This window comes from Oreochromis niloticus, linkage group LG23, assembly GCF_001858045.2.
Source record: "Oreochromis niloticus isolate F11D_XX linkage group LG23, O_niloticus_UMD_NMBU, whole genome shotgun sequence".
Taxonomy (NCBI): Eukaryota; Metazoa; Chordata; class Actinopteri; order Cichliformes; family Cichlidae; genus Oreochromis; species Oreochromis niloticus.
The window spans coordinates 1,632,866-1,647,918 of record NC_031986.2 but is presented as its reverse complement, the minus strand read 5'-3'; the positions used below and the strand labels follow the sequence as shown (position 1 = coordinate 1,647,918).

At 41.3% G+C, this 15,053-nt stretch overlaps 1 protein-coding gene across 2 annotated transcripts in view; it reads left to right on the top strand.

The window, feature by feature from the left end:
- Window positions 1-15,053, top strand: part of sts (steroid sulfatase (microsomal), isozyme S) — a 27,978-nt gene extending 12,925 nt beyond the window's left edge. For both annotated transcript variants that reach the window (XM_003454729.5, XM_019352116.2), the window contains exons 7-10: window positions 1,375-1,512; window positions 9,055-9,214; window positions 9,454-9,575; window positions 14,016-15,053. In XM_003454729.5, the coding sequence (XP_003454777.1) occupies window positions 1,375-1,512; window positions 9,055-9,214; window positions 9,454-9,575; window positions 14,016-14,368 (773 nt within the window). In that variant the 3' untranslated portion in view covers window positions 14,369-15,053. The remainder of the gene's footprint in view (window positions 1-1,374; window positions 1,513-9,054; window positions 9,215-9,453; window positions 9,576-14,015) is intronic.

The window sequence follows — 15,053 nt, the reverse complement described above, 5'->3', positions numbered from 1 at the left end:
TTTAAAAGGAAGAACCCTCCAGCAGAACTAGGCTCAGGGACGCTCAACCATCTGAGCCAACTAGATTGGGGTAAGGATTACTAATAATTAAATGCAATACTGGTGTATAGAGGAGTATAAATAGGAGTGAAGAACTGCATCATCATCATCAACTATTACAGCATAACTACTGTACTAGAAAGAGAGAGCATATTTCTCCTGTTTTGGCTTCCCTTCATTGGCTTCCTGTTAAATCCAGAATTGAATTCAAAATCCTGCTCCTCACATACAAGGTCTTAAATAATCAGGCCCCATCTTATCTTAATGACCTTGTAGTACCATATCACCCTATTAGAGCACTTCGCTCTCACACTGCAGGCCTACTTGTTGTTCCTAGAGTATTTAAAAGTAGAATGGGAGGCAGAGCCTTCAGTTTTCAGGCCCCTCTTCTGTGGAACCAGCTTCCAGTTTGGATTCAGGAGACAGACACTATCTCTACTTTCAAGATTAGGCTTCAAACTTTCCTTTTTGCTAAAGCATATAGTTAGGGCTGGACCAGGTGACCCTGAATCCTCCCTTAGTTATGCTGCAATAGACGTAGGCTGCCGGGGATTCCCATGATGCACTGAGTTTTTCGTCTTCACTCACTATGTGTTTATACACCACTCTGCGGTCAATTATTAGTCATTACTTCATCATCAGCTCTCTCAAAGCCAACACTTTTTTCTCTATATTAGGGTCTAAAAACAAAGTGCCTTGAAGTGACTGTTGTTGTGATTTTGCGCTATATAAATAAAGTTCGGGGGGAAGAGAATCCACATAAAACACTCAATCTCAGGGTTAGGCTCACCACACACCAAGGAGGGGAACCCAGGGATTTGTACTGAAGAAACACACTTATTGGTAGAAGGTTGAACTCACTGTGTAGTTAAACGGTCCAGTGAAGAATGGCCTTGATGAGATGAGGACACAAACACATGTGCATAGATAGAGAAGAGAGGAGAGAGGGACAGAAAGAAAACAAACCTAGAGCGGTCAGCCAGGGAGCACTGAGGGACCGGGACACTGCCTGCTTTGACCAGTCTAATATATAAGATGTGTTTTTCCCCTTCCTCTTCTTTAAGCTGCTCCTTTTAGGGGTCACCACAGTTCATCTGCATCCATCTCACCCTGTCCCTCTGCCTCTGTCACACCCACTCTCCTGCATGGCATCATTCACGACATACATGAACCTCCTCTGAGGTCTTCCTCTTTTCCTCCTGCCTTGCCGCTCCATCTTTAACATATGTGTTGTTTTACAGTTTCACTTTCTCATTGTGTTATTTACACTCAAACGCAACAGAAAAATGTTTCCAAATAATTACAGACTGGAGTTTGCATTGTGTGTATTCTCAGGTCAGCTCATGGAGACGCTGGACAGACTCAGCTTGAGAGAAAAAACTCTTGTTTACCTGACTTCAGATCAAGGGGCTCACCTGGAGGAAATCTCTGCCAGAGGCGATGTCCACGGGGGATCGAACGGAATATATAAAGGTACACCGAGAAGAAAAACTGAGAACTGTGTTTGGTTTTAATGCTTAAAGGTAAAGACTTTTCTGCCTGTATACATCAGCAGAATTTTAACCATTTAGTTAATAATTATAAGACATTTTACTTGTGGACGCCTTTGAAAAAAGCAAAGGTCACGTTACAAAGCATAAAAACAAATAGCAAAGGGATAGAAAACAATTAGAGTCAGTGCTTAAAGAGAGTAAGCCAGTTTGTAATAAGGGAAGAGAGCCAGTATTCCTGATATCAAGAGGAAGTTCATTCCAGAGCCGGGGAACAGATCAGCTCTGCTCTGTTCCCTGCAGTGGTGAGACGGCCAGAGGGAACAACAAGGTGAGTGATGAACAAAGACCTAAGGGAGCAGAAAGGAGGGACCAGGTTTTGAATACATTTGAAAATGTGAAGCAAGTGATTCTAGAATCTATGGGCAGCCGGTGAAGCTGTTGAAGAACATGGGTGATGTGCTCTCTGCAGGGTATGTGAGTTACTTTTGCCCTGGCTGCCCCTCACCTCTGGAACAATCTTCCTGCTGCTATTCGTGCCTCTGATTCCATTCATTCATTCAAATCACAGTTAAAAACTTACCTGTCTGAGTGAGCATTTTGGGTTAGTTAGTGTTCATTCCCTGTATTTTATTCCTATGTTATTTATCTTCTATTGATGCATGACTGTATAAATACCCCCACCTTACACTTACAAATACTCAGTGATTCTATCTTTCAAATTACGCTCAGATGTTTTATTTCCTGTTTTATCTGTATTGATTGTTTAACTAGAGTTTCTCACTTGTTAGTTTATTTGTCCCCTGTTATGGTCCTATATCTGTTATGTTTTAACCTTGTTGTGAAGCACTGTGGTGTACCTTTGGTTTTAAATGTGCTATATAAATAAACCTGTATTGTAAACTTGTATTATGATCCGGGCTGCAGAATTCTGCAGGAGTTGGAATTTATGAGGGGACTTGTTAGACTAAAGAGAATTACATTAATCAGTCCCAGAAGTGACAAGGCTATGGACCAGGATGGCAACAGCATGGAGGCTAAGGAAAGGACTGAGATGATTGATTTTGCTTAAGTGGAAGTAAGCAGACTGGGTGATGTGATTAATATGAGACTGAAATGACAAAGTGCTGTTGAGGATGACACCCAGACTCTTAACCTGAGGGGAGGGAAGGATGGAAAACTTGTGGGATTTGGTTAGAGTAGAAGCTGTACAAGTAGAACTTCAGTTTTATTACTCTTGAGTTTGAGAAAATTGGAAGAGAATCATGATTTAACGTCCATAAAGCAATCACAAAGGGAGACAGGCAGAAGGGTAAATTGGGTTTCAAAACAATATACAGCTCAGTGTCATCGGCATAACAGTGAAAGTTAATATTGTATTTCTGAAATATGTGATAGCAAGCATGTAAATACTAAATACTAAAAGAGGCCCCAAAACTGAACCCTGGGGCACACCAGCAAAAGCAGGAAATGAACTTGAAGAGTGGGGAAAGACAGGCTTTAGCTAGGACAGTGGGAAACTTGAACATGACTCAGCTACAAAGACTATGGCTCCTAAGTTGCTGGTGGATATCAGAGATTTTGAATGTGAAGAAGGACATGAGAGAGTAAGAAAAGTCAGCAGAATACATATGAGAAGGAAAAGAGCCCAAGACTTAGGGTTACATGCACTAGAACAGATTAAACCAGAATAGTATGTCGATTTAGCCGAGGCTGTACCATTCTTGTAAGACGAGATTATTGTGATTATTACGTTTCTTTGTGTATGGTGAGTCCAGTTTTCTTAAAGAGGGGTTCCACTTAGTGCCCCTTAACTTTGAGAAGGCAGAGGGTGGATGTAAACCAAGGTGCTGAAAAGGAAACAGATCTGTGTTTGAGCAGAGTGAATATATTATGGTTCAAGGTTGGTATTGTAATAGGAAGTCAGTTCATCAGGAGTTAAAAACTATAAGTTAAAGGGCGGTTGTTTATAGCAGATGAGAAAGTGCCAAGATGGATGGTTCTGATGTTCCTGAATGTAATATGAGATAAACATATGCTCAGATAGGGGATTTGAAGTCAGTGGGAATGACACCAGAACAGCAGATCACACCAGATCCACACACCTTTACAGTGAGTGGAAAACTCTATTTATTGTTGGAGTCCAAAACTATCCAGACAGGATGTGACATCTCTGGGAAGGTGGTTATTATCAGTGTCCATGTGAATGTCTTAGTCACCAAAGATTACCACGTTAGCAGAAAGTACAGAAAAATGAGAGAATGTTGTTAGCTTGCAGTTACTGTTACACTGGCGAGGTGGTGAGAGACACACTGCAGGTCTAAGAGCAGGTAACAGTGAAGATACAGAGCTCAGTGAGAAAGCAACAAATGATTACGGGGCAATGAGAGAGGAATCATAAAAGAGATTACTATGAAGATAATGTAAAGATAAAGATTACTCCCTTTGAAAACTTTTAGATTGCACATAACAAAGACACTCTGTTTCTTAATGTTCACTTCTTCACTTCCTTTTATTGCAGCTATTCAATTAAAAAAAATCTGGACATATAGTGCATATAACTGAAATACTAAAAGATATTTAATAAGCTCCTTTTTCATGTAATATTAAATTAATGGTGGTTCAGTCTATCTAAGCATCCTGTCATCCAATCAGGATCACAAATGCCTCAATGTAGCAACATCAGTATAACCTCACAATTGTCCATATCCATAACACCAATAAGAGATTTAACCCAAAGGCTGGAGTCATATTATTACATTTTATAGAGGAATATTGAAGCAGCTCTGTTTGTGTTAACATGCTGATACATTTTCATTAATATGGCTGTCATAACCTTTCAGGCAGACTGGACTCACATGCCAGACTGCAAACTAAAAATTTCAATATTTTATTAATAAGATAATTACAGGATAACAGGGAAAGCAATGATACAGGCTTGGGTCTCTGTTAGTGAAGTTCAAGAAAACAGGCAAATCTTTATTTTACCGCTCCCATTCCACGAGACCCTCTGACATCCATAATTCTTGTTATTGGTCAGGCCTTTGTTCTGCAACTTAGTCCATAGGAGGCCAATTTGAGTAGATTTCCACAAACATTGCCACAGATGCATGTGACGGTGCACAGAAGGGACAGAAGTAGTAATATACCTGTACCTTTTTTGCGCCCCCCCCCCCCCCCCCCCCCCCCCCCCCCACACACACACACCTCACCTCCCTCCCCTATCCCCTGCGCGTCCATGTGAGTGCGTGTACGCGTGAACGGACTTTGCACGTGCATGTGAGTTCGGGGGTCATATGAGTTCACATGTGTTTAATAGTGTTTTATTTAATGAAACTATTATGTGTTTTAATTAAACTGTTTTTAAGGATTGTATAGGTCTCAGCGCTCTGTTATTTACACATAGATGATTTATTTTAGCTAGTTAGGAGCATTTTACTTTTTCTTTAGCGCTCCGAAAAGACACAGGAGCAAATAGTTTTAAACAGAGCACAACAAACAACATGTATTCCTTTAGAAATAAACTGTGATACTTCTAAAAAAACACATATTCACACCTAGCCACACTAGCACTGTATCATCCCCCATACGTTCCTTTAATGCAACTAACCATATAATTATCTACTAGTCACAAACACACATAGATGATTTAACTGCTTTAGGAGCATTTTACTTTTCTTTAGCGCTCTGAAAGACACAGAGGCTAATAGTTTTTAAACAGAATACCACAAACAACAGGTATTCCTTTAGAAATAAACTTTTCTTGTGACACTTCTAAACTACATATTCTTAACTCGGTTAGACAGAGGGGTTTTTAGGTAGGGCCCCCAACAGCCAGCAAAACAAGTCATAAAACAATAAAAAGAGCCATCCTTATCAAGAGCATCCCAGCACACGCACATCCCAACTGTAGTTCCATAGTTTTCCACATTTTCATTACAAACAGTTCCATTATCTTATCTTATCATCTCAGAGGCCAACTGAAACCAAGGCCACCTATATAAAAACACCACATCAGACACACAGTATCTTCCTCAGCACTTCACAACTGCTGCAAGGTATATCGTTTTAACTTCTTATTTTTTCGGATCCCAGACACAGCGGTGTGAGGTAGTTAGCACACAGTTTGGACATGTAGAAAACATCGTTTGTTTGGAACACATCAGCAGAGAGGTAGAATTCATAGCTGTTTATAAGAGTTTAATTTAATCAAACCTCATTTTATGGATCTAAGTGGCTCCTCATCACTAGCCAATTCACCATTTTATTTAAATATCAGAATTTTCGGAATGATGATCCAAGCGGGACACAGAGGCTGCTAGTTTTAACGCACCAGAATGCAAATATGAATAAAAGCCCGACTATCCTGAGAGCCTAGCTGCAGCGACACCTTTCTTTCACACGGATGCCTGGATGTGTGTTGAGCCGACTACCCGCGCAGAGCGTTTCTGACAGTCGCGCGTTGCTTATACAACAGAGAAAAGCAACAACACAGCGTGTTTCTCTGCTCCAAGACATCAGCGGGCCTTTCACACAGTAAGCATGTCTGTTATACCCAGCGCATAAATGTCTGTGTGTCAGTGCTGATTATTCAAACCCTGTTTAAAATGTGACACATGTGTTATCCAAAAACATTTCCTCTAAATTTGCAAAGTTACTGATTTAAAAATATATTTTTGAATTTTTAGTTGCATGTCAAACATATGATAGACTCTTGAGCACACTTATATAGCTACATTCACAATGGTACAACCATGCTAAATAAAAGATGCCCAAGCACCACTGCACTCTAATGCAAGCCTCTGAACTGTATTCTAAATAAAATGGTGAATTGGCTAGTGATGAGGAGCCACTTAGATCCGTAAAATGAGGTTTGATTAAATTAAACTCTTATGAACAGCTATGAATTCTACCTCTCTGCTGATGTGTTCCAAACAAACGATATTTTCTACATGTCCAAACTGTGTGCTAATTACCTCACACCGCTGTGTCTGGGATCCAAAAAAATAAAAAGTTAAAACGCTATACCTTGAAAAAACAAGGTATACCAAAAAAAGTACAGGTATATAGGGAAAGGGGAAGTGTTGAGGGGTGTGGGGTGTGTGTGTGTGGGGGGGGCAAAAAAAGTACAGGTATATTACTACTGACAGAGACCTCACCTTCTATGACTGGGAATAGTGGGCGGTGATAGCCCAGAGCTGACTCGAATGGGGGCAGAGCTGTTGCTGTGGAGGTCATGGAGTTGTGACCGGTGACCTGCGACCACATGTTTTAAGAGCCTCCTTTACATGTGTGTGTTCCCTCTTTTTCCCTTCTGGCTTAGAGGGAACATTTTCTGCCCGGTGATGTAGGGTCCTGATTGCTCCAAGTTTGTGTTCCAGAGGGTGGTGGGAGTCAAAGAGGAGGACATCCTCTTTGATTCTTAAAACATGTGGTTATCCTAATTGGGCTTTCATCAAGTCAGCAAAGATGCACAGAAAAGAAGGTCAGACACCAACAAGGGAGAATCAGAAGGACAAACACAATAAAATTCCCCTTGGGGACACTCCCATAGAGCTTGAAATGTGGGACTCTCCACCAGTTGCTCTTAGAACTGAAGAAGCTTCTCGGATGAGATGCCTTCAAGAAACACAAAGAAGTCCAGTCCATTTGTCTCTGAACCATCCACCGGTATCCCCACTTTTGCTGGTGGTCACACCAGGCAGGTCACTTGGCTTCAACAAAGACAAAAACCTAAGCTTCTTTCTCCGCCATTCCTTCAAGGAGAGGTGAGCTCTCCTGAACTCCACTGGCTCAGTGGGGCTTTCCCTACAAGTGTGTAGAGCGCTGGACCCAGAAACAGAAGGCCAAGCGAGCTGCTGAAGTGGAGATGCTTGTCGAGGTCTGTCAGAAGTTGTAGTTTGTAGTTTTTTCTCCATTGCGTTTACAAAGCCGGTTATTGATCTAATAAGTATACAAACCAAGGCTTCATAACAGGTGGACTCATTGTGGGAAGCCAGTTTGTTTTTTGTTTGGTCATTTAATGAATGAAGAAGGCCCCTTGTAAGGCATGACCAACGCTTTAGTTTGAGCAGACACAGGAACCAGGCTAATTTATCTGAATAGAATAGAATAGCCTTTATTGTCATTGTACAGGGTACAACGAAATTGGAGTGCCACTCCCTTGGTGCAAAAATACAATAATAAATATAAATGTAAAATATAAAAAGTACAATAAAACAATCGTAAGTACTCAAACAGTAGTAAGTACGATATATACAGGATAGCAGCATTAATATAATGATAGTATGAATAGCAGCATAATATAGTGACAGTGACAGTATGGTATAGTTAAGCAGGTTCAGTTGTTTTTGTGCTTATTTACTACGGTGATAGCTCTGGGAAAGAAGCTATCCCTGAATCTGTTTGTCCTGGTTTTATGTGACCTGTACCGTCGGCCTGACGGTAATAGTTCAAACATCAGGAAACGAATGAGACTATGGTAGCAAGTGGCATTGAAGCAGTTCCCCACAGTTTTGGGGAGGGGGCAGCCACATTGTGGATGCTGAGGATGTGGAGTTTCTGGACTTGACAACCAGGGTGGTGCAGATGGCTAAATGTGTTGAAGGGGTAACTTTGCCGAGTGTGTTTATATGTCATTTCACTGCTACAGTATTACGTTTTCTTCCTGGTGACAGCTAAAGAGCGAAAGATTTGGACCTCAGTAGTTTTATAGGAAGCTCCTGAAGTAGATTATGTAAACAGAATATAATAGAGTAGCATTTGTACGACATGTTTCTAGTCTTACTGAGCACTAAAGGTGCTTTACAATATATTACAATATGTACCAGTTATAAGCATTTACATTTAAAAGACTGGCTGTCTTAGAAAATGACCTGCAAGCAAACACAGAGAAACAAAGAAATATTTAAGTGGTTTAAGTTGAGTTGCTTTTAGAGTCAGTACACTGGAATAAACAGCTGCAGGAAGCACACAGAACTCCAATCATTGCCTCTGAGCTTTGCTTCGTTCTGTTTCCTTCAGGAAAATTCATAAGTAATTATGAGACAATGAAGCTCTGCTGTTGGATGTGCCGAAAGCTCCATATCAAAAAATGTTAGCAATATTACTCTTAATTTTATTCACATTCACTAGTTTGTTTTAACCCAGTCAGCAGCAGACCCGTGTCAGTGATTTTTTTGGGACTCAGCAGGTTAGATTCAAAGAGCAGTGAGCTTTTTGTAAGGCAGCCACTCACTGCCCGGCCCTTTTTTCTCTCCAGGAGGCAAGTCTTAAGAAGCGAGTTGTGCCTTTAGTTACTAACTCAGCACTGTTTTCACACTACACATGCTGAGGTAATGCTTAATGTATAGTACTGCATTAAGCTATGCCAGCATAGCTCTCAACACTTACCCAGGAATGCAGTTGCACATTGCAGTGCTGCAGACCACTACAACTGTAATACATTTGATTGGTATGTGCTGTAAACACAATATATTGATTTCCACTGGACTTCTTGTTCTTTTTTCTTTTTTTTACCGAGCAGCAGGGAAGTCCACGAATTGGGAGGGAGGAATCAGGGTCCCTGGAATTTTACGTTGGCCTGGGAAAATCCCTGGTGGCAGACAGATAGATGAGCCCACCAGCAACATGGACCTGTTTCCTACTGTGGTGCAGCTGAGTGGAGCTTCAGTCCCAGAGGACAGGTGAGGCTGCACAGCGGTGAGACTGTGCTCCTTCCTTATGTCAGTCAAAACAAGTGCAGCCTGAAATCTAGGTCACATTTACAGGCAGTGAGAGTGATTCACTGGGCTCACAGTGGGGGAAATCCTGGATGTGAGCAGAGGAAACATGTTTGCTAATGAAGAGTGGGGTGTTAAGGTAATCCAGAGGCTTTGATCAGCTTCAGCCACCATTGTAATTCATGTTCACTTTCTTTCTGCAGGGAGATAGACGGTCATGACCTCATGGATTTGCTACAGGGGAGAGCTGAAAGTTCCAAGCATGAATTTCTCTTCCATTACTGTAATGCCAACTTGAACGCTGTCAGATGGCATCCGCAAAACAGTAAGTGTGCAACAGAGAAAGATGGATGGATGTAACCATCATGACATAATCTTAGCAAGCATGGTTAGCAAGCTGTATTGATAACCTCTACGGTTTGTTGACAAATGCAAACACACTTTGCACCAGGTCAGGCAGCATTTTTAACTCACCCTGCAGGGTCAGGTTCAGTCTGTCAACCAAAAAGACCAGATCCATAGTCCACTTGAGGTCTGAGAGCTCGGGATAGTCCTCAAGGCTTGCAAAATTTCAAAATCTCTGGTAGCCCTTCGGGCAGGCACTCTTCAGTCTTTGTTAGCCCAAAATAATTTTAAGTAGCCCGAATAAAAAGGAGAGCAATTTTTTAATGTTTTGTTTCCTTTACAATATTATAGATTAAAGTATAATATCATCAACTCAAATACTTGGTTCTAATTGAACAGAAATTTCTATGAACTTGTACGAACTGTGTAGAACATGAATCAGTCTGTGTCAGATCCTGAATCTGAAATTTCCACTGAAGTCAAGGGTAAGGGGTGAGTGGAACCAAGATCGAGGACATTTGCTTTTTGAAGTTTGCAAAAACTGCTAAATTTTGACAATGGTAGTTCACTCTTTGCAACATAGTACGCTTTTGAAAGATTTTTCAGGACTTCTGCTTGTGCTTGGTTTATTTTTAGTATGTTTTTTGCAATTGCTGTTTGTTCTGGGAAAGATATTGCAGACTGGGCAATAATGCATTTCTTGCATTTCTCATGGGTTCTGATGGGGTCTTTCTTAAAATTACTGGTCCCAGTTGCAAAGGCGCTTGTGGACTCAAATGAAATGAAACTCACGACACACCCGGCAGAACATGATGTTATTTAGCTCGTCATATTCCAGCCACATAAATTCTTTTGTCTATGAAACCAAAAAAGCTGAGCTTTCTTTTTGCCTCGTAGTCTGATTTGTCATAACTTTTCTGTTTTGTGGTCGGCTTTTCATTGGCTGCCCCTTCTTCACCCTGACTTGTCTTATTTGGTTCAGCAGAACTAAAATACCTGCGTAAATCCTGCTGCTTTTACACACGTACTTACATAACGGTCAGCGATTCTCTGCGCAATCAACCTCTCACATGTTTAAGCTTGCTGTGGGAGATTTCACTTGTCACGTTTGAATAGTAAGCTAATGAGTGATAAGACGATGTCAGAGGAATCGGTGCGCAATTAATCGTCACTCACCAATCAGTGCCGCCGCTCTCAACACACCGTTCGCGCGATCGCAAAGTGAAAGTGAAAGCAAAAAACAAGCACAAATTCAAACGCGATTTCAATATGTCACATATTGGCAGAGGCTCATCGATGCCAATGACATAATTACTCAGCTACATTTCCGAAAGAATGCAAAAGCATTGACATATATTTTCCCTTCCTATGATAGCCCGACGGGCAGGGCTGAGATAGACTTTGGTAGCCCAACTGGAAAAATCGCTAGCCCCGGGACGTCGGGCTAGCGATTTTGCGAGCCCTGGTCCTTCTCTTTCATTAACAGTTTCTTAGCATCCAAAAGCTCAAAGAAGCGAGAGAGTACCTGGGTTTTTGACAGCCACCTCACAGTGCAGTGCAGCAGCAGGTCACCTGGAAGCCCCAGGTCCAGCTCAGCGAGGACATTCTTGAATTGCCTGTGGTTAAGTGCATGCGTGCGGATGTAGTTGATGATTTCCAACACAGGCTTCATGACGCTGTCTGAATTCAATGATTTAGACACGAGTTGCTCCCTGTGGATGATGCAGTGGAAATTCCAAAAAAGGGTAACCAAACCTGAAACATAGGGAGGGCACAGAAACAGAAACTCCAAGCTTCGTTAACAATAATTAATAAGTATAAATCAAACACAAAACACTGGGTCACACCCATCATGATCATGACACTTGCCCCTACTGGGAAACTTTGCGGTATTTTCATCTCACGCACATATGAATTTGATGAAAATACCGTATTGAACTCAAACGAAGCGAACAGATTTAAAAAAAACACAAACTTCAATATAAACAAGAGCTGCATGAAACCAGGCAAAGAGCTGCATGCGGCTCAGGAGCTGCGGGTTGGCCACTCCTGAAATAGATTAATAAACTACTTAAAATGTAACCTACCAAACTAAAGGACAAAGTTCTTGGATCACTTTGTACCAGACAGGTACAAACTCTGCTATTTGAGGCCATATTTCTGGTGTTATTTAAAGTCAACATAAAAAGATGAAAAAGAGGCTGGCTTCCTCAAGAGAACAATCATCCACAGAAGACTTAAAAATATAGTAACAGTCCTCCGACCTGAATATCCGAGAAAGTCTCAGGGGAGATCTGACACAGCAAGACAGTCTGAAAAGATCTCTCAGCTGAAGTGATCTGCAGCTTAAAATTATTGACTGCCACAAAAAGATTTTACAGGCTGGAGCGTGAATGGTGGAAAACAGGATCTGATTCATTTGGTGTCCACACTTTCACAGATTCCACAGTTACGTATGTAGTTTTTCCAAGTTGATAAACTACAGTAGGGAGTTCATTAGCAGCAATGATCTCATTTGAAAACCTGAGCATGCTGCTGCATTTCTATTTATCGTAACTTTTAAAGACAGCAGTTTGGCCAAAGGGCCCGCACACTGAAACATATACTATATTACTACACATTATAGAGTTTATGGATAATAAGTATACCATGGCTCCATACTCGTGTTTGCAGTTATAATTTAAAAAGTGAAAGCATGAAACCAGCAGGCGATGTGAGCCATCACAAGGACCAAATGATACAAGTGCATGGATGAAAACAACTTCAGACATTTCCTGCAGATTTTCACACTCAGCTCAGGCTGAGGCCGTCTGAGCTTCTAGAAGGCTCTTTAAGCCTTCTGCAGGAAATGTTTGACCAGACCTTTGAACAAATGAGGAAAATGACAAACTACAATCCCAGGTGTATTGTAGCAACTGCTCATTTAGCTGAACTAGATCCAGGGGCAGCACGCTGGTGCAGTTGTTAGCATTGTGTGCAGAGTGTGAGGTTAACTGGTAATTCTAAATTGCGAATAGGTGTGATTGTGAATGGTTGTCTGTCTGTAAGTGTTAGCTCTGCGACAGAGTGGCAGCCTCTGCAGGGTATACCCTTTGTAACATACCATGTCAGGTCATGAAAAGATAACTAGCAAAGGCAAATGGAAAATGTGTTTCTCTTTGATATTATTTGACAAAACATACATTACACACTTTACAAAAGGTTGATTCTGTTCATCAACCTTTTGATAACATGTAGCTGCTGTATTAGACAGAGATTCAGCAGGCTGGGCAAATACAGTTAGGTCCATAACTTGTTGGACAAAGACATCATTTTTTGTAGTTTTCAAACCATATGTGACTGAAGTTAAGTATTTCAGCTTTCATTTAAGGGGTTTTACAAACATGCATTAACTGAATTACAGCCACTTTCATACAGAGGCCTAAAATTAATTAGGTAGTTAAATGACAAGCAGTTTCATGGCCACGCGAGGTTATTCCCTCATCAAATGTATCAGATATACAGTGCTGTGAAAAAGTATTTGCCGCATCCTGTTTCAGACAAACAAATTTTACTATTAGACAAAGATAAAGTAAATACAAAATGCAGTTTCCAAATGATGATTTAGGAGAAAGAAACGAAACCTACCTGGCCGTAGCTATAAAAGTAATCCCCCTCTCTTGTCAAATCAGGAATTGACTGTGATTAATCCATTTTTATGGAAAGCTGTGTGACCTGATGAATCAAGGAGGATAAAAGATCTCAAAAAGTTACACATCATAACACAAAATACACTCTAGAACAGATAAGAACCAAAGTCATTAACACCTATGAGTCTGGAAAACATGACTTTACAAAGCTATTTTTAACACTTTGGAACACCAACAGTGAGGAAGAGAGTGGCGTCCATGGAGAGAATATTGAATTAATAGTTTATAGCTTCTTGCTGTAATTTTAAATAAGAGGCCCAAACAGAATTCAGTGCACAATAAAGCTAATGTTATAGTGTGGGGAAGAGCACTGACGTTGAAGGGCGAGCTGTGAAGTGCACAGGACGATACTCTGCTCAGATTCAGACAAATGCTGCACAAACCTGATCTCAACCTAGCAGAGCAGCTTTTCAGATGATAACCAGAAGGATCCACAAACTGAAGGTGGATGCAGTAAATGCCTGACGGAGCGTCTCTCAGGAGGAAATGCTGCATTTGTTGATGTCCATGGGTTTTAGACTCCAGCTGGTCATGTTCTACAACAGATTTTCATCCAAGCATTAAAATAAAATTGTTAGTTTGTTGAATTAATTTTGTGCATTTGAAAATGTATAAATGTTGAACTTCCTTTGGTTTGTAAAAGTCTTAGATTTAAGGCTGAAAGTGTGCACTTCAACACCCTGCTTCATGGAAGGAAAGTGGCACTGAGTGCTTTCATTTATCGTTCTCAGGTAGCTCGGTGTGGAAAGCTTTTTACTTCACTCCAAACTTCTACCCAGAAGACAAGAAGGCATGTTTCCATACACTTGCCTGCTTTTGCACGCCGGACTACGTTACCTTCCACGATCCTCCCCTGCTCTTCGATCTCTCAAAGGACCCATCAGAGAGCACACCGCTGACCCCAGACACTGAGCCTGCCTTTCACTTTGTCCTGGCCACAATGAAGGAAGCTGTGAAGATGCATCAGCGCTCACTGAAGCCAGTGGAGAACCAGTTAAGTCCAGCGAACCTGATGTGGAAGCCCTGGCTGCAGCCCTGCTGCTCCACAGTCACACAGCTCTGTCAGTGCCAGCTGTACCAGTAGGCTTCTGTGGAGGCTTCATTGGAAGATCCTTGCTGCTGTTTAGTCACACTAATCTGAATATGGACACTTCATATGAACTCCTCAAATCCATGATTAAACCTTTGTTTTGTCAGGGTGCAGTCATCTGATGCACTGATTTTATTTCACTCGGTGTAGTAACAAAAGCTTCATGTTATGGCCCTGGCCATAATCTGTTTTGGTGGCTGTGTTTTCTTTGTCTGTGTCTTTAAATCTTTGCAGGCCCTGATTGGATGAGCTGACGGCTGCTGATTGGTCCGCGGATCATGTGGCCGCATTCAAAACCCATCACCAGCAGTTGTCCCGGGGCAGCCACTGACAGCAGCAGCAGACCTGATCCTGGCCTCCAAAACCCATGACATTTGTTCCTGTGACTTTTGCGATTTTCTCAGTTTTGTATATAGTGTGTACATTAGTTTTCATTGTAAATAGCACTGGAACATAAGGGGTGAGCTGCCTTATTGTTTTTCCTTGCACTGTTTTCTCCTGTTTATCACAGTTAGGGAGTTAGGTGTAGCGCTTGTCTTTTGTTTGGTTTTTGGTTTCACATAGGGTTTAGACAGCACCTCCTCCTGACTTAGCTTGTTTTGTTTGTTATTTTGGCCTTTGTTCACCCCAGAGCTTCTTTATTCCAGTGTAGCAAAATAAACCACCATTCATTGAGAAA